The sequence below is a fragment of the Coenobita brevimanus genome, chromosome 97 (assembly GCF_032717465.1).
Source record: "Coenobita brevimanus isolate Jiangsu-jjx chromosome 97, ASM3271746v2, whole genome shotgun sequence".
In the NCBI taxonomy this organism is placed as follows: domain Eukaryota; kingdom Metazoa; phylum Arthropoda; class Malacostraca; order Decapoda; family Coenobitidae; genus Coenobita; species Coenobita brevimanus.
Genome location: NC_137050.1, coordinates 28,790,424 through 28,817,763, shown reverse-complemented (window position 1 = coordinate 28,817,763; position 27,340 = coordinate 28,790,424). Strand labels below are relative to the sequence as shown.

Below are 27,340 nucleotides of genomic sequence, written 5' to 3'. Positions count from 1 at the left end.
ACTCTTCCCTACATTCACCTTTAGGTTCCGTTTCTTACACACTCTCTCAAACTCATCCACCAAGCCTTGCAGCTCCCCTTCGTCTTCACTCAACAACACAGTATCATCTGCAAACAACAGTACAGGGAGTTTCCAAACACTATCCTCTCTCACCAGGGCCACTCCAACATCCACTACCCTACCTTGTACCTCTTTTATTACCCCATCCATGTACAGATTGAACAACCATGGAGACATGACACATCCCTGTTTCAAATATAATATGGAGACCTGACATTGCTCGGCCGCGCCGCTGAAGGTCCTCCGACAGCAATTATCATTGATATATGCTAATCTATTAGTACATAATATTGATTATAATATTGTATACATATAATATTCATAGTAAATTGCAATGATCAAGTAATATTACATTTTAAACAAGTTGTAAACATAATTGAACAAATGCAATGGTTGTTGTATGACATTTTGTAAGATGTATATGTATAACAGACGTACGCATATGATTGTGCAATGGTAATACTGCTAGGTTATTACATTACATATTGAGTTATCCCTTTAGTAATGTCTAATATTTCACCTAACTTGTAAGATTATTCTGGTAATACAGAATTGTGGTATAATTGTATGACTTTACATAATATTGTAGTAATATTGTGGTAATACATAATTGTAATATTTTATGAATTGTTACATAATATTGTGGTAATGCATAATTGTGTTGGCCTTATAATTGTAGTTACATTTTGTTAATGCAACTGTTACATAACTGTGTTTGCCTTCTAATTGTAGTTAAAGTTACATAAAAAGTGACCTGACAGTAGTGCTGCTCTCGGGTGTCTGCCCTGTCCTCTCCTCCATCCATGTTTCCTTCCATCATCATCTGTCTTTTTTTCCTTCATTCTTTTCTCTTCCTTCTGCCTATGGGTGACTTTACACTCCCTCTTCTGTCTTTCATTCCTTCATTCTTTCCTCTCCCTTCTGCCTGAGGGTGACTCTACACTGAGTGACAAGCCAAATGGTTTCCTATACACTAGGAAACCATTTACTATGCTGGGTGGTAACCATATAACCAAATTTTGGCACCTGGTGGTTTAGTGGGTAATTATTGTGCTCCAGTCAAATTGAACCGCTGAAGGTTTATATCCAAGGGGTGATTGGTGTTTATTGCTCATGTAATGCCACTCAGGGATGAGTGAGGCTGGTCGCTCTCATCTTAATGTCAGGACCAACTGCCTAGCTCAGGGCTTCTACGTTCCTCATGGGGCAACGTAGGATTGGATGATGATGGATACAATGCAGATACATTTTTTTTGTACTAAAAAAAAATATTTATGCAAAATAGAAGTCTGTCAAGGTGTGCTGATGATCTGAAGGGGAAATACTGCTAACACTGGCCAACCACTCATCAGCTGACCGTGATATAAACACTGATGATCTGAAGGGGAAATATTTGCTAACATTCGTGCATTTTAGCCCTGAAACCTAATTTTGTAATTAAGTTATATTAACCCTTTAAGATTCAAATGACTATTTCGATCGTCATTTCAAATCCAATCTTAGAGATTCGGATGACGCTTTTAACCCCTTAACTGCGGGGCGTCACTTTCATGACGCTTGAGAGGAAGGGATCATACCGCAGGGCGTCGCTTTTGTGATTCTGTGTTATTTTGAATTCACCCGGGCTTCCAAGTGGGGGCTTGTATCATCTATAAGTACTGCCAATGTCCAACACTAGTCAGCACTCCTAATCTCATCTGTACTCCCATCCATTGTTGACAATTTAGCCATTTCTCCCCGTTCTTGACTCCGCTCCCTACCCCCCCTCCATTACCCTATCCTCTCGCCTGCCCGGACGTGTTACGCTAAGTAAATCTTCCCTGGAATTTTTCACCGATTTCATCCATTGAATTAAGCCCTATGCCCTATTCTTATACCAAATAATATATACAAGAAAGAAATAAGGTAAGTGAGAGTGCCATACACCTGGAATTGGCTAATTATCACCTGACAACACCTCACGTGCACTCATTCGCTAATTTTCGCTGTTTTTTTCCCCTTGAAATATGCCGTATAATCTATTTTCGTAATAAATATACACTTAAGGAGGGAAGGGAGAAGCTTAAGTGATATTTACATTCACCTGGAACTACCTAATTTATAATGTATTGTCTAAATTTCCTGCCAATCATTTCAGTGCTATACATAGCTGTTTCAAGAGCTAACATTGGTAGCACTGAATATCCCCTAAGTAGGCCTCTACCCCGGCCCTCCCTTATCAGTTTACTCTCATCTTCCGAAGTGAAGGTACGTCTGTTTCTTCTTGTTGACTTCAGGGACTTTTTCACCCCCATGCATAGGGCCCTGTGACCTTTACCCCCTACTAAACATCGTGTGGAAAGAGGTAAAGGGCTGACAATTGATAAAAGAGTGACTACGATCTTTCTATTGAGTAAAACAGTGCAAGTGGAATTGTAAATAATGTGTAAACAGCAAGTGAAAGTAATGAATGTAAATATACGTGAACAATGGAAAATAGTTTTATAAGTTACTTCAAGTGACAGTGCATAACACAGTGTAAATAAAATAGAAATGTAAATAACGTAAATAAAATAGAGAACGTAAATAGAAATGTTAATGAGTAGTATTATAAGAATACGAGTATATACCCTAGGAGTAATGAAAGTGAAAGTTTCACTCTAGCATGTCTGAATACTATGATTTATGAGAGTGAAGATGAAAGTGACATTCACTCTAAATGCTAGTATACAGGACGAGAAAGTGAATGCTACGTATTTTACTGAAAGAAATTGAATCCCTACAGTGACAATAAACTACTACTACTGAAGGAAACTTATGGATAAAGACTGTAGATATATATAAGTGTTATATAGTAATAGAAATATAAAGTGTGAGGGGTTTTATGAATAATAAATGACAGAGCACCAAGAGAGAACTAGTGCAAGTGCGACGGTCAGACGCGCTCGTAATTTTCATTGCTTTCACAGTGGGTTTTTTTTTGGAGTATGGATCCCAAACTACTTGAAAATCATAGAGTAGTGTTTATAGTGTTAATATCTGGCGGTGGTAATCATATTACAGGTTGTCGGGAAGTGTAAAGTGGAGACTTCGTTACCCAACTTCAGAGGACTCCACAAGTCCTACAGTAACTGACGAAGGCTCAACAAACATCCCAGGAGAAAGCTGGAGGTATGTGCCATAAGCATATGTAATTTTAATATTCTGGGACTAATAACTGATTTTTGGCAAATATTTTTTGAGAGTCTGTCGGAGCCCGAATAACCCCGCGGCACACGCAAAACATCGGTAAACATGCCCACGGTGTAGGGGTTAATCGTCATTTTAAGAATCTTCCATAAAATATTCACCATAAATCGCATTTATGCATCAAAACAAAGAGGCTCGAGCATGTTGTCAGGGAATGGTTGCTCTATGTGTGGGGGTACTGCACAGCTGGTCTGACTCATAGCTTTGTTTCTTTATAACTTTATTCTTGGTGAATATTTTTCTGCAGCATGATATAAAATTTTTGATTTTTGCCTAACTTCAACTCGTCTATCTATCTATCTACTGCCAGACGCCATAATCCCGTAAGGGGTGGCCATTTGACCGAGTTATTTGTTTTGCAGGGAGGGGCACTAACCCTCCACCAACCCACTTGTTGACACGTAGGGAGCACGTATGGTTTGGTTATATGGTTACCACCCAGCGCTGTAAATGGTTTCTTGGCTTACAGGAAACCATTTGGCTTGTCACTCAATGTAAAACCACCTGTAAAGGAAAGAAAAGCAATTACAACTGACAGGAAAGATGGGAGAAATAGAAATAAAGGATGGCAGGCACAGAAAAAGACTGATAAAGGCTAAGGAAGAAGTAGCCAGCACTACATCATCAACTCATCACTGACTTTTTATTTTCCGTTTTCCTTTTATGAACATACTACGATAAAGTACAACTATTCAGCTTCAAAATAACATGACAACCAGCATCCTATCATAAAAAGTGTATTTACGCTGACCGATCAAAGAAAAACATTGCAAAGCGAATATGCGACCGACTAAAATTGTGCATCTCTTTCCTTTCGCTTTACTGCACAAGGAAATACAAAAATTACCATAATCTATATATCATTATAAAGCTAATTTATTGTATTTTTGCATGGTTTAAACCCAATTTACATATCTTTACTCATTTTTTGCCGAATATTTTTTTACGGCAAGATATAAAATTTTTGCTTTTCGCCTAACTTCAACTCATCATTTTGACATTTTATTTTCTTTGTTCTCCATTTTTGAACATACTAAGACAAAGTACAAGTATTCAGCTTTAAAATGACACCAAAACCAACATTCTATCTTGAAAAGTGTATTTACACAGAGCGATCAAAGTAAAATATCTGGCCGCAAAGATGTGGGTCAGTGTGAGTGACCGACTCTGACAGACATAATCTGCCCGGCCCAAAAACCTGATAGGGTTAAGTAAAATTTTTAAGCAGATTTCAGATAATTAGGTGTGTATGAGCCACTGTGGCAAAAAAAAAATTAAAATATTTTCCTGTGAAGTGTCAATTCGGTATTTAGTCACACCGAGTTGGGTGAGCTAAGTGAGTAGGAATGTATCCCATTGACTTCGTCCATAAGAATTTTTTTTTTTTTCTTTTTAATACCAATGAATTTTATTGTGTCCAAGCCTCCCTTAAACTTTACTGTGTTATGCAATGAACTATTTATTGTGGCATTTGAGAAAGGTAAGAGGCAAATGGAATATTGCCACGAGTTAGGAGCTTGTGGCATGAAGCAGGTTGGTGGCCAAGATGTTTCATGTATGAAAATAATTTCTTGTGTGTGTTACAAATGGCCTTTATTGAGTCAAAACCTTGCTAAAATTATATTGCGTTGTGCAGCAGACTGCTTATAATTTTGTAGAGAGAATAATGGCCGGACTTTTATTGAGAATCCCGGACTTGTACGGGGATTTGTCTGGCATTTGATAATATTGTCCGGCCTCAGCCCATGTCCAGGAAATCCGAAATCCGGGAAATACGGGTCCGCCAAATCGAGGGTAGAGTGTATACATTTTATGGTGTGTAAAATCAACCTCTTCAAATAAAGTAAAAAAATTTTGCTTTGTGAAAGTTGAAAAATCGACCCCTAATTGCATTCTGGGGGACAGACAGGGTGGAGGAATTGTATACCTTAGGCCAGGGGTCAGCAACCTTTTCAGTGCGAGGGCCAGAGAAAGCTTCTAGGAGTAGCCTGCGGGCCGGAGTGCAAGACTTTTACATAGTTAAAAAAAAAATGCATACAGTAATTAAAATTATGATACAGACGTCCACACAGTATTTTGTGACAGTGTTACGCCCCTGTGTTGGGCATGGGCGTGCATGTGTGTGCGTTTGAATGGGCGTGTGAGTGTGCACGCAAGTGTTTGAGTAAGGCTCAGTAAGCCATTGTCTGATTTGGGCGGGCGGGCGGGACAGGACCTACCAATACGAGTAACTAACGAGTGTGAATGTTGTTGAGAACTTGGAGGCTGGGTGAAGTGCGTGATGAAGAGAGAGAGAGAGAGTAGCAGCAAGAAATGCACTTTATATTATCCACATTCCCTAATAATAAAAGTACATTTCAGACTAAGAAAGTTTGATGCAAACCTCTTCTCAGTACGAACTCCTACGCCACGAAGGCTGGCCGCTGGCATGACCGTTACTGACTGGTGAGGGAAGGGTGACGTCACATGTGATGCAGAGTTGCCAGATGCCACGATAGTGGCCAGTCCCACGTCGACGCCTCTCGACATGATCGCGTGTTGCCATGTAGTCATTTTCTCCCTGGCAATTTTCCGTGGTGCCTCTGTGGTAAAGATCTCAGTCATGCAAATTTGCCCCGCGCTACCCGCCGCGATCACGTCGCGAAGCGCCGACTTACTCATTTAGTTGGCTAGGCTGTTGCGGGCCGGATCTGGCCCGCGGGCCGGAGGTTGCTGACCCCTGCCTTAGGGGATAAGGAATTACGTGGATGAACTGGTAGGAAAAGTGTATGGTAGGATACTTATCGACAGAGTTAGAGAAAGAATAGAGGAATTAGTTGGAGAAGAACAGGGAGGCTTTAGCAAGGGAAGAGGTTGTGTAATCAGATATTCATTCTCAGATCTTTAGTGGAAAAGTTTCTACAGAAGGGAAAGAAGTTGTATGCGGCTTTCATGGATTTGGAGAAAGCATATGACAGGGTGTATAGACAAGGATTGTGGAAAGTATTAATAATATATGGAGTGGATGGAAAGTTGTTGAATGCTGTGAAGAGTATGTATGATGGTGCGAAGGCTGCAGTGCGTGTGGATGGTGAACTAAGTGAATTTTTCTCTTTGGAGGTTGGGTTGAAACAGGGATGTGCCATGTCTCCATGGTTGTTCAATCTGTTCATGGATGGGGTAATAAAAGAGGTACAAGGTAGGGTAGTGGATGTTGGAGTGGCCCTGGTGAGAGAGGATAGTGTTTGGAAACTCCCTGTACTGTTGTTTGCAGATGATACTGTGTTGTTGAGTGAAGACGAAGGGGAGCTGCAAGGCTTGGTGGATGAGTTTGGGAGAGTGTGCAAAAAACGGAATCTAAAGGTGAATGTAGGGAAGAGTAAGGTGATGGACTTTGAGAGAGGTGAAGTCAGTGAATGTACAGCGAGGTTGGATGGTAAGGAATTGGAAAATGTGAGTACGTTTAAGTACTTGGGTAGTGTGATGAGTAAGGATGGAGGTTTGGAGGGTGAAGTGCTTGAAAGGGTACAGCAGGGAAGAAAGGTTGCTGGTTCTTTGAAAGTAGTGATAAGAAACAGGGAAGTGAGCATGGAAGTGAAAAAGTTACATGACAGTATTGTGATACCAACTCTAACGTATGGGAGTGAAGCTTGGACATTGTTGGAAGGACACAAGTCAAGAGTGAGAGCAGTGGAAATGAGTTATTTAAGAGGAGCCTGTGGAGTCACATGGAGAGACAGGCTGACGAATGAGGATATAAAGGAGCGTTGTGGTGTGGATGTGGATGTGATAGGAAGTGTTATGAGGAACACACTGAGGTGGTTTGGCCATGTGGAGAGGATGGAGGGTGAAAGACTGACGAAGAGAGTGTATGTGAGTGAGGTGGAGGGGGGAAGAGGGAGGGGGAGGCCGAGGATGAGATGGAGGGATGGGGTGGTGAGGTATATGAGAGAGGGGGGTGTGAGTTGGGAGCAGGGCAGTGAAATAGCGGGGAACAGGACGACGTGGAGGCGATTTGTTTGTAGCCACCCCAAACGGGATTGAGGCGTCTGGCAATAGATAGATAGATAGATAGAACTGGCAGCCCAATGCAAATGGAATTATGCGTACCAAAAAGCCTCAGCTATCTGCTTAACAGAGACTTTGCTTGACACAGAGAATGGCCAAGACTGGTTATCAACTAAATGGCTTCAAATTATTTAGAAGTGACAAATCAACAGAATCTGGGAAAAACGGTGATGGTGTTTTTTAAGTCCAAATGACCAATCGATCGTGCAGGGATACAACTGTTGGAAACTAATGACAATAATTCATGTCTGTCTTTGAGGCCATTATGAGAATTCTGAATTGATGTCTGTCTTAGAGGCCATTATGACAATATTGAATTCATGAGTTCATCCTTGAGACCATTCTATCTTCCAAGGGAATTCGTTGTATTTGTGAAAACTGCTGAAGAACACCTGTATGACGAAGTGTGCAACATTGAATCTACTTCTCCAGATGCTATTAAAAAAAAAAAAAAAAAAAATTATGGCTCATGTTTTATGCACTGTATTCCTCATTATCAACAATAAACTGAGTCTGCTATAAGAGGTGAGATTATCTTGGATCACTGTTACTGCAGCGTAAAACTAGGGTGTGTGTAAAAAACTCAAACCATTAGGACAATCGGACCATCATATGTTAACACCCATTTATAAGCATAAGCAAAAAACTTTCAAACATGTAGTGAAATCTGTCCAGACATGGAGTCTTATGCTGTAATGGGGCAGGGGAATCTCTCAGCTCTTTGTAGCTTTAGGATGCAGCTAGTGCAATGGAGTCCCTCAATGGTAACTGTAGTCTTCATATGCAATTAGTGCAATGGAGTCCCTCAATGGCAACTGTAGTCTTCATATGCAATTAGTGCTATGGAGTCCCCCAGCTGTGATCGTAATCATACGACATAACCAGTGCAGTAGAATCCCTCGGCTGAATCTTAGTCTTATGAGGTACGGTAAATAATTCAGAGCACTATTACTCTTTGTATGATTTATATTCTGTTAACTTCTGTTCTTTGTAAGCTTTTGTACCTATGGAAGACCACAAGGGAAATTCTTGTTTAGAGCAATAATGTCATACTATTATTACAGTATTATTAATTATTATTATTATTTGTGATAAGTGGAGGCACTCACCATCCACTCACTCACATGCTGTGCTGCTCTCGGGTGTCTGCCCTTTTCTCTACTCCATCCTTCTTTCCTTCCATCCTCTTCTGTCTTTCTTTCCTTCATTCTTTCCTCATCTTTCTGCCGACAGGTGACTTTACACTCCATGTTCTGTCTTTCTTTCCTTCTTCCTTTCTTCTTCCTTCTTCCTTCCGCCTGTTGGTGACTTTACACCGAGTGACAAGCCAAATGGTTTCCTGTACATCAAGAAAAGATAAACTACGTTGGGTGGTAACCAAATAACCAAATTTTGGCACCAGGTGGTTTAGTGGATAATTACGGCGCTCCATCTAGATTGAGCCAGTGAGGGTTTATATCCAAGGGACAGTTGGGGTTGATTGCTCATGTAATGCCACTCCTGGATGAGTGAGGCTGGTCACTCATCTTAAATGTCAGGACCAACTGCCTAGCCCTGCGCTCCTACGCTCCTCATGGGGCAACGTAGGATTGGATGATGATGATGATGATTATTATTATTACACATCTAGTATTTAATGATAACCTGAGGATTACAGTCATAAAGATATTAGACTACTACTGGTAGGCCTAGTGAAATTTACTGGTACAGTGAGTCGTCAAAATACGAAAACCCGAAAACGAATTTTCAATGGTACGAAAGCGATGAATATAGGACAAATTCCACAACACGAAAACATTTGTCTCAATGATACGAAAATTGATACGAAAGGAAATACAGAGATAGCTCTATTATCCAGACTATATGGTGTGAAGAGGTGCCTGAATAGTCTGAAATCACGATTAATCCTGCGGAAACAAAACACAAGTACTGTTAGATTGATTTATTTACCGATAAATGTATAATGAAAGACAACAATCTTCTCAGTTCCGTCTGAAGAAAATTTACACCTGGCAAAATACAGGTAACTCGCACGGAACACGTGGGTTTCGTTCCTACCGTGCCGTGTTAGGTGCGAAATCGCGTATATTTAAACTACTCCGTATTTTGCTCCCTAGACCCCCCAAATGTGTTGTTTTGCTGTTATCTGTCACTAGAAAGCACTTTAAGTGGTTAGAAGGTTTATTTAATGTTATAACTCACAAATACAGTACTCCTGAGCAAAACTTCAACACACAAATACTGTACGTAAACAAAAGGAAACATTCCGACGCCGATCATAGGTAATCATATAAATTAGGTTAACTGGTACCAGTGTTTTAACTTACAAGTACATACCAGAACAGTACATATTTAACTTAGAAATGCAGTACTGTGATATCGAATGATTTCAGTACATAATCTGTTAGGAATGGCTGGAAAAAAAAAAAATGTTATGAATACATTTTCACCTTTTTGATATATGTTCATGGTAGTTTCGAGTTATTTTTTACGTTATCGTTGTGCCCATGCTTGGAAAAGGGAGCGAAAGAGTTGAATTTTCAGTCCTAAATGAGAAAACTGCACGTCCTCCAAGGCTAGACTCTGCCACGGGAGAATAAAGTGGAGGGTCAGTCCGATTAGCAACAAGGAAGTTGTGTCACAACTTCAAGCTCCCACACCACGAGAATGGCTAAAAATAGAATCGTAATGCAGTTTCAGAACTAACAATAAGTTTAATTATTACGAATACAGATACAAAGCAGAAATAAATACGTTTACAGACAGGGAAAACGTATTTCTTCCGTCATAACATGTTCATCTTTCTCTATCATTTTACGTTCATCTTTATCATTTTACCTTGTTATTTTCGCAGTATATATTGCTGTCTCATAAACAGGGTGGTTGTTTGTGTTTTGCAAGGGAGGAAAAAGGTTGTATTTTCTGTCTGGGTTGAGATAATGGGTGTAACTATGTGTGGTTAGGCATGGCCATGAGCGAAAAAATCGTACATCCACTCATTACGATAGCCAGTGGTGAACTGACAGATGATGCATGAGAGGGTGAAGTCAAGGTCATGTCCCAGATTTTTGTTCACTTCCCGAAAGTTTTCACAGTTTTCTACAAGTTGCAAACCATTACAGCAAACCTGAGCAAATAGGTAAAGATACCAAGACAAAAATGTATTTTTCTCTTATTATAAGTCTTTAACAAAAAAAAAAAAAAAAAAAAAAAAAAAAAAAAAGCAATATTCCGACGCCGATCATGGGTAATCATATAAATCAGGTTAACTGGTTACAAGGCTTTATTAATTTTAATGCTTTAATTGCTTACAAGTACATACCAGAACAGTAAATATTTAACTTACAAATACAGTACTGTAGAAAAGCAGTACAGTAAGAGTTTAACGAACAAACAAAAAAGGCAATATTCCGACGCCGATCATGGGTAATCATATAATTCGGGTTATCTGGTTACAAGGCTTTATTTAATGATTTAACTTTATTTAAGTGCTTACAAGTACAGTACATACGAGAACAGTAAATATTTAACTTACAAATACTGAACAGCACTGTGGAAAAAACGAACAAATAAAAAAGGCAATATTCTGACGCCTATCAGGTAAACTGGTTATAAGACTTTATTTCTTGCTTTAACGTTATTTAATAGTACTTTAAGTTTCACATAAACTTACCAGAACAGTACAGTACTGTAAATATTTAACTTACAAATACTGTGCTACTGTACTCGGAAATGTCTCACTCACTGAATAATTTCCCGCCTAGATCGCCACGTAATCAAAACAAACCGCGCGCTGCGGTGACGTTCGAGGATTTGATCTTTCAAAGGCCTCTCCTTCGTTAATTTGTAGTTTTCATAATGTTTTTTTAATCTTAGTTGTCTTATATGTATCCCAGCCCTTACCGTGTATAATTGCGAGCGCGTTCCGTGAGATCGTGTTCCGTGCGAGTTACCTGTACAATGAAAACCGTTTCTACTAGTGCGTGTTTCAAATGGTTTGATTTTTCCACCCTATATTTGTCAGACTTTGGGAAGATACTTGTGTCTTTCATTGTATACTTGAAGCAGCAGAAAGACTTTACTTTTTCTTGCTGAAAAATTTCCTCCCCGTTATTATCGTCACTTTCCCCTACAATCTTTTCCAGCGCAATGGAAGAAACAACGTGCTCAAAGGTGGATATCATTTCCCAATTTCCAAACTGGAGGTTAGGGTAGGTTATTAGGCGCAGATAGGCTTGGTTAGGACAGGTTTAGTTAAACACGTAAGGAAGAACAGTCCTTGCCACCACTATGTTAAAATAAACAAGTGTTGTCACACCAGAACATCTAAAAACGACAGGGAAACAGATTTAACAAGAAACGTTTACTGTATTTACCAACCCAGAAGTAATCTGAAAAATATAACAGACTATCAGGAAGAAATGATTTGGTAAGACAGTTTTACTGCTTTAAGTAAAGTGTATGTTTAGCCCCCTCAATGGCTGTGGGTTCAGAAATTTGTGTGCTCTCGTGGTCAGCCTTGGGACCACTTTTTCAAAGTTCTAAAATCAATTTCTTTTTCTTACATATCTGAAAGGACTCATCTGGCACACATTCCCCCCCCCCCCTTAGCCCATCCTGTGATTTGCTATGATTTGTGCAAGAATTAACAAAATTGGGATGAGTTACATTAGTATGTAAACATCAGCGAAAACATCTGGGACGAAGTGAACTGAACGCCAGACTGCTTGAGGTGGTAGAGTAGGGTCACGTAAACACACCAGTGACCCTCGTTCCATTCCCATAATTGCTCGCAGTTTTTTGTAGCTTACCCTAACTCAATGTCACCGACACTGGTACAGTAAGGTGTTGTTCAAGGTCAGCAGCTATGAAAGCGATAATGGAATACATTATTGTTTGTATCGATCCTCTCTCTTTCACACACACACAAGAATGAACAAAAGAATGAGCAGTAAATATACACTAACTTTAAGGAGCAGAAATAACTGCTCATTCAATCCGAAATATATTGGGGAGAGTGATACCAAATGAAGAATGTGGAACTGAATACTAACCTACGAGAACCTGTGGGACAAAAAAGTAATTTTTTTTCCGATTAGCAAACATTTTTGTTCCATATAGTCTCTTAAAATTGTAAAACCCATAATCCTTCGTGTAAGCATACAGCCTAAAGACCTTACCAATTCAGTTCATATTTCTCTAGTTTGTCTTCTATATCTTTCTGACTATTTTGTAGGTGGTAAATTATGCTCTCTTGCTGAAAGAAACTTACTCAAAATTAGGGCGCATGTAAGATAAGCATGTAAACATCGGCAAATATAACTAGTGAAGAGAACGCCCACTGCTTAGGATGGTAAAGTAGGGTCGTGTCAACACACCAGTGACCTTCGTTCCCTTCCCATAATTGTTCGCAATTTTTTATAGAATGCCCTAACTCAATGTCACTGACACCGAAACAGTAAAGTGTTGTTCAATGCCGGCAGCTATGAAGGGGTTAATGGAATACTGTATGAAAAATTCAGGATGGGTGTGGAGCACAGCGCCGCGCTCGCTGGCCGAGAGAAAACGAACTAACCCCTATCTGGTAAACAAATTTTCGCATAAATACTCAGTTAAGGCCACGTTCCTCCTCTCCTCGCAGCTTCACTGTGCGTGAGGATATTTTCACGGCTCTTCACCTTTTCGTATTGTTTCACCATGCATCCGAAGCACCCTGCATCATCTCCAGCATTGAGGGAGCCCGCTGCAAAGACGCAGCAGCACCGTACTCTAACTCTGGAAAGGAAATTGGAAGTTGTCTCGGAGATTGGGCGTGCTTTAGGCCTTGCAGCGTCCACTGTTGGGACTGTGACGAAGAAAAAGATGTACAAGAATATGGCCACCTCCTCCTCTACAATTGTATATAGGTATTGCTTACTTCAAAATGGGGGGGAGGGTAAAGTTTAGGTGGGGGGTCCGAGGGGGTCCTGGGACGCATCTCCCCATTTATATGTATATTTCAATGAGGGAAATCGTTCAGATATCCGAAATTTCAAATTACAAAAGTTTTTTTTTTTTGGTCCCTATCCCATTCGTATATCGAAGACTCACATTACCTAGTTATTTTGAAAGGTTTTTTATTCTAATTATAGGAATATATATGAATATTATGTCGAATATTCTGTTAACCATCTTCTGATGTTTCTACAGTTTTGATGCAAATGTAGGTGCGAGAGAACTTACTACGTACCGTATTACAGTATAATAGTTGTAAAGTTAATTCCTGCATCTTCTTCTGAATGTGACATATGCCATCATCAACACAGACTAATGTATCTGTATAATATTGTTCATCACCGAATCCTGTTTTTGTTTTTTAATTTTAATAAAATCATATCTATATGCAACTAGCTAATTTGAATAATGTTGTTCATACAGTGCAGCCTTGCTTTAATCCACTGGATATCTCTTTCTCAGTATCACTATTCAGTTTTGATATACAATAGTCCTATCTCCGGTATGTACTTTGCTAATAATATTTATTAGCACTGGGTGTATCATGAAATAGTTTAAAGCTTGTATTAGTTAGCACCTTTTCAAAGGGTCAATTGCTTTAGAAAAATATTACAGTAACTATTAATGGATCACTCCATTAACAATCAGCACACTTCTTCCCTAAATTTTTTAGAATTTTTCTTTGTACTCCGGTATTTCTACTCTTGGCTTAGTATTCGTCTTCTCTAACTGCATTAACCTATCCTCTAATGTTTCTGCTTTGATTATCATTTTAAATGTACATGTAAACTTACACTGTTCACTGAGCCAAACGGTTATCTTTCCGAAATACCTTAAAATTATTTGGTGGCATCCGTATACGTTCTAGATGATATCAACTGACAAATCATTTTTTGTTGTTCTATTTTATTAAACTATATATGACTAGACTTTTTGTTTTGTAAAGTTCTGTTTCTCTACATACACTCAATCCTTGTAAATCGCGTGTTAATAAATCACGGATTTGTAAATCAAGACTAACTGGCTGTCAGACTGCCAGCACCCTTAAATCGCTGTTAAGTCACGAAAATTGCGGATCTAGGCACCAAAGTGGGCCTTTTCTGAGGAGAATCATAAACCGTGGTATTCAATTTGAAAATTGCGACCCAACAACCAATCACTGCCCGTCCCTGGTGGCAAGTGTGCATACTAATGAAGCAGAGTTAATGAGAAACATCAGGAACTCATTACCCACTATTTTGTCCAGGTAAGGGCAGAAGCTGAGCCTGAACCACAGCCTGGCCCTTCACACACTGAGGACGTGGATGACGTAGCATCTGTCATCTCTGGGGCAGACTTTGAGGGCTTCCTGAGGGAGGCAGAGGAGTTGGAGAAGGAAGAACAGCATAAGGGAGCACCCCCGCCTCATGCTGAGAGGTTCTAAGTTCTTCCCAACGCCACCCCACTCCATTCACTTAAGCAATAATGTCATAGGATTAAGGTGAGATCCCTTAACATTGCTTATTTCTATTAAATACATGCACTGAATATTCCTAAATTTGTATGTTTGTGTATGTGCCTAGATAGGTATGGGTAGGGTGTTGTGGGGGGTGGTTGGTCAAAGTCCAGACCCAAATTCATTTTTCACATATTATTTATAAACTGTGGAATTTGTAAATCGCGGCAGTGGTCCAGACCCAAATTGCCGCGATTTACGAGGATTAAGCGTACAGTAGCCATACACCCATTGCAAGCACTTCCTACCATAAAAATGTTAAGCTTCAGTAGCATTATTAACCCATCTCGTCAGGGTGACATGTATTCAAGTCCTCCTGGGGCCATCAGGGGGTCATATATGCATCATCCAGTAATTCGCGCTATTGTTTGAATATTCAGCTGGTTATTTCCAACACACGCACCCGCTGGCAACCCTCCCACACGCATCCCAGTCATGCTCCAGTTGCCGGTGTACCTCAGTCACAGACAGACCTACGCAAATAGATATTCCTGTGTCCGGACCCTCGGGTGACCACCCGCACCTGCCAACTTCAACACCAATGAAGTCAAAAGGCCCTAAGAGGAAAGCCCTAAGTGATAGTGTGAATAGCGAGGGAGTTAGATAAACCATTATCACTAATAGTGAGTGGGGAAAGTGACTCCTCCTCTGAGGAAAGTGATATCGCAATACTGAGTATGGAAAAGTACACATCAGAGGAGGAGTGCAACCATGAATTCTCCACTGTGAGGCGATATTTTCCCTCTGCACGATCATTAGCCTGTTCTTATGATGAAGGTTCAGATGTGGGTGATATACGCTCAGTGGAGAAAGTGACAGGGAAGGTAGGGAGTGAAGGAAGGGAGGAGGTGGAAGGAGGTGGAAGGTGGTGGAAGGAGGTGGAAGGTGGCGGGAGGAGGAAATGCTGCAGGCTGAGCTGCCGCACACCAGAGTGGCCTAGGGTGGAATTTTCCACCCAAACAAAATCACGACCACCTTTACCCACATCCCCTGCATTGGTTCCTGCATCACCATGTGCTTCACAACGGCAGCCTGCATCAACACATGCCCCACCATGCCGGCCTGCAGCACCACGTGCCTCACCACGCCGGCCTGCATCACTACATGCCTCACCATGCCGGCCTGGATCACTACATGCCTCAACACGCCGGCCTGCATCACTACATGCCTCACCACGCCGGCCTGCATCACTACATGCCTCACCACGCTAGCCTGCATCACTACATGCCTCATCATGCCAGCCTGCATCACAACACGCTTCACCACATGCCTCACCAAGCTGGCCTGCATCATTACATGCCTCACACGTGCCTCACCACGCCGGCCTGCATCACTACATGCCTCACCACGCCAGCCTGCATCAGCACGTGCCTCACCATGCCAGCCTGCATCAGCACGTGCCTCACCACGCCAGCCTGCATCACTACATGCCATACCACGCCGGCCTGCATCACTACGTGCCTCATCATGCCAGCCTGCATCACTGCACGCTTCAGCACGTGCCTCACCACACCGGCCTGCATCAGTACGTGCCTCACCACGCCAGCCTGCAACACTACATGCCTCACCATGCCGGCCTGCATCACTACATGCTTCACCACACCGGCCTGCATCACTACATGCCTCACCACACTGGCCTGCCTCACCACGCTGGCCTGCATCACTACATGCCTCACCATGCCAGCCTGTGTCACTACATGCTTCACCACGTGCCTCACCACGCCGGCCTGCATCACCACGTGCCTCACCACGCAAGTCTGCATCACTATGTGCCTCACCATGTGCCCCATCATGCCGGCCTGCCTCACCACGTGCCCCACCACGCCGGCCTGCCTCACCATGTGGCCCACCATGCCAGCCTGCCTCACCATGTGGCCCGCCACACCGGCCTGCCTCGCCACGCCAGCTTGCCTCACCATGTGGCCCGCCACACCAGCCTGCCTCGCCACGCCAGCCTGCCTCACCATGTGGCCCGCCATGCCAGCCTGCCTCATCACGTGGCCCGCCACGCCGGCCTGCCTCATCACGTGGCCCGCCACGCCGGCCTGCCTCAACACGTGGCCCGCCACGCCGGCCTGCCTCATCACGTGGCCCGCCACACCGGCCTGCCTCATCACGTGGCCCGCCACACCGGCCTGCCTCATCACGTGGCCCGCCACACCGGCCTGCCTCATCACGTGGCTCGCCACACCGGCCTGCCTCATCACGTGGCTCGCCACACCGGCCTGCCTCATCACGTGGCTCGCCACACCGGCCTGCCTCACCACATGCCTTATAACCACATCATAGCACATCAGGTTATGTTGGTGCAGGTGCACTCTGGCAGGCACGTGCACGCCAACGCCTTTCACCAATGGCATTACCACCATGATCACCATCACCAGCATCACCTAGTGGTGAGTCGGCAGACTCGCCACCACACTGCCATGCTAAGTGCCGTGGAAGGGCACGAGGCAGGCCACGTGCACGACAGACAAGGCAGGAACCTAGGACTGGTAGGTTGGAAACTTTTGTCTGGGAGGAGGGGAAGGGGTTTCAGCCTGAGGTACCTGTGTTTGATGACACAACCACAGTTGTGCAGCCATAATTTCCCTGTAACAGAGCTACTTCTGCAATGGACTTCTTCCTTGCTTTTTTCACTACAGCTGTGATGCAGTTCACTGAGAAAGAAATTAATTGTTTCAGGGAATTCTGCTGCAATTGGGCTGAGACCTTGCACCTGAGAAAGAGCGTGAAAATGAAAGACTGGAGTGCGACGAGTGTCAGCGAAATGTATGTTTGACTAGCACTGACAGTATTGATGCCTCATGTTAGGAAACATAATACAGGTATAAACGATTATTGGCTAGTGTACGATATTGCTGCAACGCCACGCAACCACCCTCTAGACATCCTGAGGTACCTGCACTTTTCCACGAATATGGGCCTACATTCAAATGACAGGCTGTGGAAAATTCACTCGATCCTGGAGATGAAGGAAAATTTTGATCTAATTTCAGGCCATTCCAGAAGGCTGTTATCAACGAGTCGCTTGTCTTGTTCAGGGGACATCTTGCCTTAATTCAGTACATTCCCTCAAAGAGACACTGTTTCGGAATAAATTTTGTGTGTGTGTGTGTGTGTGTGTGTGTGTGTGTGTGTGTGTGTGTGTGTGTGTGTGTGTGTGTGTGCGCATCTGTGCGCGTGTGTGCGTGTGATTGCAAGTTTGGGTACATGCTGGATTTCATTATGTATACAGCGAAGGATGCGGTGTTGTCGAAGGACAATCCCCATGGTTTCTCTGGCTCAGTTGTCAAGAAGCTGCTGGACTTGTGCTTTGGTGGCAACCATATCCATTACACTGTTAATTATTACACGGCACCGTCTTGCCAAGTACCTGCAAGAACACAGAATTGGGTCACGTGGCACACTCCATGCAAAGAGGAAGCATTGGCCATCCTTTCCCAAAGGAACCATGAAAGGGGAGTGCAGGACCTTGAAATCAGGTAAACTCCTAGCAATTCATTGGAACGATAAGAGAAAGGTGAATGCCCTCTCCACAGTCCATGAAGGTAGGTTGATTGACACAGGCAAGGTCGATAGGAGAATGAGGAAGCCAGTCTTCAAGCCTGATGCTGTTATCGACTATAACGTGAACATGCGACTCATCAATATATCAGATATGCAGATCGGCACCATTGACTGTCAAAGGTGGTGGTGTAAGTGGTATAAGAAGGCATTCCTACATGTACTGGATATCTGCTTACTGAATGCCTTCATTCTGTACAAGGATGTTACACAGACTGGCACATCCCTCAGACAGTTCAAGAAGGATGTAATTTTTGGCCTTCTGGAGAGGTATGGACAGGTAAATCCTTCTGTGAAACAGATGCACAATGTGCAGCAACTGCCTGACCACCTGCAGTGCAGGGACTACCTCAGCAGACATTTTATGGAAATACCATCTTGTACACCTGCAGGCAAAGAAGCCTTCCGGCATTGCTATGTTTGTGCCAATTCATCGCGCTGATCATAGCAACGCCGTATGATGAGGTGGTGGTGTGCTGAATGTAAGGTGGCACTGTGCACTGACTGTTTCTTCAATTTCCTCACAAAGATAGAGTGGTAGCAATCTAGGTATTATGCATTAGTTTAGTTTTGTCATGCCAGTATGTTGCTTTTTGTGTAAATAGACAAAATTATTTTACTGCTCTGCATATGTTTATGTGAATAATGGAAGCAGGAAGTTTGTTTCACGATAAACTCGCTGCCTTATTTTATTTTGAAAACATCTGTTTATACATATTTCATGATGAAAAAGTATAACTCAAAGGAAAGAGAAAGTCATAGTGGTACGTACTTCCGGTTATGGGCAGTATGTAAATAACTACCGGTATTTTGTTCACACTATTTTTTTTTTTTTTTTTGTAGTAGTACTTGTATTGGTAGTAGTAGTGGTAGTATGAGTTGTAGGTGTGGTAGTAATAGTTGTAGTTGTGGTAGTGGTAGTTGCTGTATTAGTAGTTATTTGTAGTAGTGGTAGTTGCAGTATTAGTAGTAGTTGTAATGGTAGTTGTACTTGTACTTCCAGTAACAATAATAATATTTCTAGTATCTGTAATACCCAGACTTCTACTCGCTCAGTGATGCCAGAATCGAGCAACAATCCTAACCAAACATACATTTCAGGGTGTGTGTGTGTGTGTGTGTGTGTGTGTGTGTGTGTGTGTGTGTGTGTGTGTGAATGAGAGAGAGAGAATGTGTCTAAGGCGGGACAGTGGTGGAGGAGGTGAGCAGCCAGAGTTCAAGGTTGCTGCTACAGCGACCGGCCTACCTGCGCCCAGTACGACCAATTATGGAAAAATATTCACGGAAACAGTGTTTGTAATGGATTTTGGTCTCCTGGAAGTGTTATCTAAGTGTTATCATTGTGGTGGGCTAGTGTATGCCTTTGTTGCGTTACCAAACCTCCACCATGCATATGGACATGGACAAAAAAACAACAAAAATTGCCCTCATTCCCCACTCACTCTCTCTCTCCACACGCATTTCACGGACCATCTGATGCAATCAGCTTGAAGGCTAAGGATTGTTGAGTAATATGAGACCTTGTTTGTTATATCTGGCTTTATATCTGGCTAAGTAGTAACTGAGACAAGGTTTAAAAACAGACGATTTTCCCGATTTCTGTCGCGAATGCCCGGCTGGGGGGAGTGCTCGCAACATCATCTGCCAGACGGGAGGGGTTAATTTCCTTTACAGTGACTGTGTTACCTATCTATCTATCTATTGCCAGACGCCTCAATCCCGTTTGGGGTGGCCACAAACAAATCGCCTCCAAGTCGCCCTGTCCCCCGCCATTTCACTGCCCTGCTCCCAACTCACACCCCCCTCTCTTATATACCTCTCCACTCCATCCCTCATCTCATCCTTGGCCTCCCCCTCCCTCTTCCCACCTCACTCACATACACTCTCTTCGTCAGTCTTTCACCCTCCATTCTCTCCACATGGCCAAACCTAACCAAATGAAAAATATTATCATATATGCCAAAAGTAAATGCTGGCGGAGAAATAGTTATAAGGAGGTAGTCAATAAATGAAAAATGATGAACGAGATAAGTTGTATGAGCGACAGTAGCATGCGAGTGGCAGCACGGCAGTTCAACTCATCCTGTGACATCACCAATCTCCCACCCAGGCCTTCACATAGAAATGGCCTTGTGTGTGTGTGGGGGGGGGGGGGGGCAAATATCAAGCTTTGATGCATTCAAGACAAAATACCAAGCTTTGATGCATTCAAGACTATTTTGCTAAGAAACATGTCATTTCATTAGAAAAATATCTAGGGAGGGCAACAAAAGGCGTAACAACCAGTGTGGGCAAGTAATCATGACTTTACTGGCATTCATTCTGACAGTGTAAAAATATGAAGGTGGTTCAGTGCTGCTGCTGGTGAAGGACTTACAGAAACCAAAAATTAACATAAAATAACATAAGGTTTTTACAAATCTATCTGCAGAGAGATTAATGGTACAGTACTGTAGCAATCCTTTTTTTTATACATGAGGGCCCATGCCACAAAGCAAAGTAAGTGAAAAACTGGCTATGGTATAAGAATAACAGGACATGAGTGGCCTGGAAACTTCAGACAATCCAATTTAAAACTGAACTAAATGAAAGATACAGGAGTTTATGAAGTCCCCAAACCCGATAATACACGCTTTGGATTCAACATATACAAGATCTCCTGAACTTTTGGGACCAAGTCAAATCCATGCCGTGAAAAATGAGATCATTACAGAAAAAGGACAGGATTTTAGAAGATAAATGTACCAATGTTTTGGCTTCATAAAATTTTCCACATGTGCCATGTCTTTTCTGTGATTACTGTACACCCTAAAAAGGGATGATTATGGCTTAGTAACTGTCCCCTTCTCATACTTGTACATGGCTACGGCAATCCTATTGTTCAACACTCGTTCCAGGTGCCAAACCTCTTAAAACACAGGGGGACAAAATAATCTAATCTTCAGATTAACTCCTGAAAATGATCTGATCTTTGCTCATGATCTTCCCACCCCATTAAATGTATTGTGGGCCAGAGTCATCTGCAGGTGACCCTGATCTTACTGTAGACCAGCTACTTAAAGTTGGCACTCCCAAGAATGCTGGTTATATTGAAGGCTTGAACTGTGAGAGCAAGGTGTACGATGAGTGTATTTTTGTGACTGTACTGAGAATGCAGACTGCCACAGACAATGAAATAGCATAATCATGTCACTGGGAGGTGGATCTCTTATACTGTTTGGCCATAGTTTTATACGATTAGTGGTCGTGGTTATGTGAGGTAAATGGACCTGTGTCGTATTCTTAAAAAAAAAAAAAAACTTTCCACATAAGTGCAGCCAGCGCGGTCTACAAGCGGAATCCACAATTTGTTGGTATGCTTCGTCACAATTGTGCCACAGGGTGAGACTTAAGCGACTGTACACGAAGAGTGGTTTTATAGTAAATTATATGGACTATTGTACTGACTGAAGAATCTTCTTGCACTTCACATTTTTTCCCAGTAGTTTTGGCTTTTAACCCACAAACTATGGTAACGAAATCCAAAGTGCATTCCGTGGAAAAAAAAATGTTTTCTCCAACGACAGGGTGTGGTATATGTATAACAATTTCCAGGTCAATATGCACTATAACAAGTACAGCATTTTGAAGCTTGGTTATTCTGAGAAAAAAATAAAAATAAATAAAAAATAAAAGCATGTATACTTTTCCCAAGACCAGTTTTCTAGGTATCATACTGAAGAAAGCATGTTGCAGTATGGGTATGCAAGTTTTCAGGTCATTATCTACCACAGTTTGACCAAAAACATCAGGGATATGTCCTTTATTCTGAAGGCGAGACTTCAGGCAAACTACAGCTAACAGGAACATCGTAAGTCTATTACGGTAATTTTCTAAGTAACACATGAAACAGTGCACGTATAAATATAGAACAAAATCAACCCAGTATCTACCTTGGCGTAGCCATGGTGAATTTTTAAAATTTGGTGGGCCGGACCTTGACTTTCCATCGCACAGAATAATGACTACAGAAGTGCATGTGGGGTACACTCTGAGTAGCTGTAAAGACTCCAAATGCCTCCACACAACATTTCAAGTCATCAGTCAACAATCTGTCCCAAAACTATGGGTTGAAAATTAAATTTTCAACTTGACACTGGAGCTGTACGTTGCACTGCACCTCTGATGAACAGCTCTGGATGCATGTCGCAGTTAACAGGTTAATGATCACGAAAGTGGCATCCCCAAAATGGATTCCACGATTTGCATAAGCATGTTAGTTTATGTCCAGCGAGACTAATGGGTTCCCACAATTCCGTTTAAACATAAAACCACTAGTCATATGTTTGGGGTTAACTACTAATAATACCACTGAGGGGTGAGTTAGTGGTCATCTTTTGACTTTTAATGTCTGGAATGAATAACCTAGCCTTGGTCCCCAATGCTCCTGACAATGATGAATGGATGGTTATGGCTGGGTACCTAAGATTGCCTGAAAGCATGCATGCTGTTTGGTCAGGTTGCTAATATCTGTCAGTGTCTACTGTTCCTTGTGAGATTCTTGATACTGGTCCATTAGCCTACTGCAGAGTAGAAAGGAGTGACAATCTGTTTAGATAATGCGCATTTTCTTTCCAAGATTCTAGAAATTGTAAAGATCAAAGGCTGAAAATAGGTAGTTTCCTTAGCTTGAACACTGGGATGGCTTAGTATAGCTTAAATCCCAAATGAGCTTTTTATTTAAAAAGGGGCATTTATGGTTAAGCAACTTCGTTTGGTCTTTGGAAGTCATGTGAAGGTTTGATATACAGTATTCTAATGTTCTCAAAGCATCTTCCCTCACCCTCTAATTTAGGTGTCCTAAGGTAATGTTAAGGATTTAATTATCCAGACCTTTTCCCACCTAAGCACAGGATGAGGTAAAAAATTTTTAGCCATTCAACACTTATCCAAACATTTCACTGAAATAAAAAATATCCATCCATCCATCCATCACCCAATCACAAATTAAATTTATCTTTATTCTGTTCCATAGTTTATTTTATCATCAGGATTTAAGACAAGGTGAAATGTCAGTATATTCAATGAAAATCACTGTCGATGTTAATTTGGGACCAGTATATTCATCCATCCACCATCCAATCCTACATTGCCCCTTTAGGAGAGTAGGAGACTGGGGCTAGGCAGCTGGTCCCAACATTTAAGATAAGAGTGACCAGCCTCACTCATCCATCAGTGGCATTACATGAGCAATCAACCCCAACCACCCCTTGGACATAAATCGGCTCAATCCGACAGTAGCGCAATAATTACCTACTAAACCACCAGGTGCCAAATTTTGGTTATATGGTTACCACCCAGCATAGTAAATGGTTTCCTGGTGTACAGGAAACCATTTGGCATGTCACTCACTGTAGAGTCACTCACAGGCAGAAGGAAGAGGAAAGAATGAAGGAAATAAAGAGAGAAGAGGGAGTGTAAAGTTACCCGTAGGCAGAAGGACAAGGGAAGAATGAAGGAAAGGACAGAAGAGAATGGAAGTAAAGAAAAATGGAGGAGAGGAAAGGGCAGACACCCAACAGCAGCACTACATCAAGTGAGTGGATGGTGAGTGCCCCCACCTACCACAATGGACAAGTATAACATGGCTGAAAATTTTATTCCTAGAGTTAACCATTATAATACTTATGACAACCTACCTTTTCTCCAAGCTCATCAAAGGTTGGTGCAAGTTTCTTGCAGTGACCACACCATGGGGCATAGAACTCTACCAATACATCCTTCTCAGAGTTGGTCACCACCTCCTCAAAGTTCTTTGCCACAGCTACTGTCACTGGGCCATCCTGGGTTGGCACAGGTTCAGATTTTATGTACGGTTCAACCTCCCCTGCACGCAGCTTAGTCAAGAATGACTCAAAGTTGTCCATACTGAAACATGAAAAAACAATATTGTACCAAAGGAATCCAGCATCCACAGGTTGACGACCTGCAACCCACTCTATACTGTACTCTGCAATGGCTGACCTAATGAGAAAAGCCTGAAGTTTTTCCACCAAAAGATGAGGTGAGGTGGGGTCCAAAACCTGGAGGAAAAATCCCATGCCTAATTCACTCCACAAAATAATCAAAAACTCAGACTCAGATAAAATTTGACTCAACCACTCAATACTTATGCCCAATATGGTTCACATCTGTATGTCAGCTACTTTGATCTAGAAATGTCATTGTTAACCTCATTTATATATACAAACTATCTACTGGACAAACTTATGCAGTTGTATGTCCTGAAACATGCAATACTATGATGGCCTAGCCTCTGAGCCCTACACCTCATTGTGTAAGATGGGTGTTAGTTAAAAATGTTTATCAGATCATTCCAGAACAATATGAATGGATGTCTTTTAGAGGAAATTTCCACACGACCATTTTCCAGCATATCTGAACTTTGAATGTACGGTATGCAATGTTATCACTATCTATCTATAGCCAGAAGTCTTTAATACCATAAGGGATGGCCACAAACAAATCTCCTCCATGTCACCCAGTCCCCCATCATTTCAATGCCCTGCTCCCAGTTCACCCCCCCCCCTCTCGTATACCTCTCCACTCCATCCCTCAATCTCATCCCTGGCCTTCCCCTTCCCCCTCCCCCCCTCCACCTCACTCACATACACTTTCCTCGTCAGTTTCTCACTCTCCATCCTCTCCACATGGCTAAACCACCTCAATATGTTTCTCCTAATGCTTTCTATCACATAAACATCACAACTCTGACACTTCCTCATTTGTCAGTCTGTCTCTCTATGTGACTCCACATGCTCCTCTCAAATAACTCATTTCCACTGCTCTCACTCTTGACTTCTGTCCCTCCAACAAAGTCCAAGCTTCACTTCCATATGTTAGAGTTGGTATCACAATACTGTCATGTAGTAGATTTTTTACTTCCACATCCATTTCCCTGTTTCTTATCACTGCTTTCAAGGAATCTGCAACCTTTCTTCCTTATTGTACCCTTTCAAGCACTTCACCCTCTAAACTTCCATTCTTATACATCAAACTACCCAAGTACTTAAATGCACTCACATTTTCCATTTCCTCCACATCCAACCTCACTGTACATTCACTGACTTCACTTCTCTCAAAGACCATAACTTTACTCTTCCCTACATTCACCTTTAGATTCCGTTTTTTCCACACTCTCCCAAACTCTACCACCGAGCCCTGCAGCTCTCCTTCGTCTTCACTTAACAACACAGTATCATCTGCAAACAACAGTACAGGGAATTTCCAAACACTGTCCTCTCTCATTAGGGCCACTCCAACATCCACTGCCCTACCTTCTCTTTTATAACCTCATCCATATACTGATTGAACAACCATGGAGACATGACACATCCCCCATTTCAAACCAACCTTCAAATAGAAAAATTCACTCAGTTCACTATCCACATCCACTGCAGCCTTAGCACCTTCATACACAATCTTCATGGCATTGAACAACTTCACATCTACTCCATATATTCTTAATACAGTGAGTCTTCGATATACGAAAGGGATAGGGGGAAAAAAAAAAAACTTTCGTAATTCGAAATTTCATATCGGAACGATTTTTCCCATTGAATATATACACAGAAACGGGGGGATGCATCCCAGGACCCTCTCGAACACCCCACCTAAACTTTACCCCCCCACCATTTTGAAGTAACCAATACCTATATACAATTGTAAAGAAGGTGGTGGTCATTTTCTTGTACACCTCTTTCTTCATCACAGTCCCAACGGTGGAAACTGCAAGGCCTAAAACATGCCCAATCTCAGACTCCCTGTCCCTTATCGTCACATCTTATAATTTCCAATTTCCTTTCCAGAGTTAGAGTACGATGCTGCTGCTGCTTTGCAGAGGGCTCCCGTGATGCTGGAGATGATGAAGGGCGCTTGGGAGGCATGGTGAAACAATACAAAAGGGTGAAGAGCTCTGAAAATATCCTCACGTACAGCGAAGCTGTGAGGAGAGGAGGGACGTGGACTCATCTGAGAAGCATGCGAAAATTTTTTTACCAGAGAGGGGTTAGTTCGTTTTCTCTCGGTCAGCGAGTGCGGCGATGTGCACTGCGCCCATTTTGATTTTTTCATACAGTATTCCATTAACCCCTTCACAGCTGCCGGCCTTGAACAACACTTTACTGTTTTGGCATCAGTGATGAACTATAAAAAAACTGCGAACAATTATGGGAAAGGAACGAAGGTCACTGGTGTGTTTACACGACCCTACTCTACCATCCCAAGCCGTCAGGCGTTCACTTCACTCCAGATGTATTCGCCGATGTTTACATGCTTATGTTACATGCGCTCTAATTTTGAGTTTCTTTCAGCGAGAGAACATAATTTACCACTCTCAAATAGTCAGAAAAATATAGAAGACAAACTAGAAGAATATGAAATGAATTGGTAAAGTCATTAGGCTGTATGCTTACACGAAAGATTATGGGTTTCACAATTTTAGGAGACAATATGGAACAAAAATGTTTGCTAATCAGAAAAAAAATTACTCTTTCATCCCACATGTTCTCATAGGTTAGAATTCAGTTCCACATTCTTCGTTCAGTATCACTCTTCCCAAAATATTTTGGACTGACTGAGCAGTCATTTCTGCTCTTTAAAGTCAGTGTACATTTACTGCTCATTCTTTTGTTCATTCTTATGTTTATGTGTGAAAGAGAGAGGACCGATACAAACAATAATGTATTTTATTATCGCTTTCATAGCTGCAGGCCTTGAACAATGCTTTACTGTACTGGTGTCAGTGACACTAAGTTAGGGTAAGTTATAAAAAACTGAGCAATTATGGGAAGGGAACGAAGGTCACTGGTGTGTTAACACAACCCTACCATACCATCCCAAGCAGTCAGGCATTTACAGTTCACTTCATCCCAGATGTTTTTGCCAATGTTTACATGCTAATGTAGCACG

At 42.0% G+C, this 27,340-nt stretch overlaps 1 protein-coding gene across 1 annotated transcript in view; it reads right to left on the bottom strand.

Moving 5' to 3' along the window:
* The window catches only part of ERp60 (disulfide-isomerase A3), a 94,515-nt gene that overhangs the window by 7,408 nt on the left and 59,767 nt on the right, over positions 1 to 27,340 (bottom strand). The window contains exon 8 of the mRNA XM_080283281.1: positions 24,070 to 24,298. Within this exon, the coding sequence (XP_080139407.1) occupies positions 24,070 to 24,298 (229 nt within the window). The remainder of the gene's footprint in view (positions 1 to 24,069; positions 24,299 to 27,340) is intronic.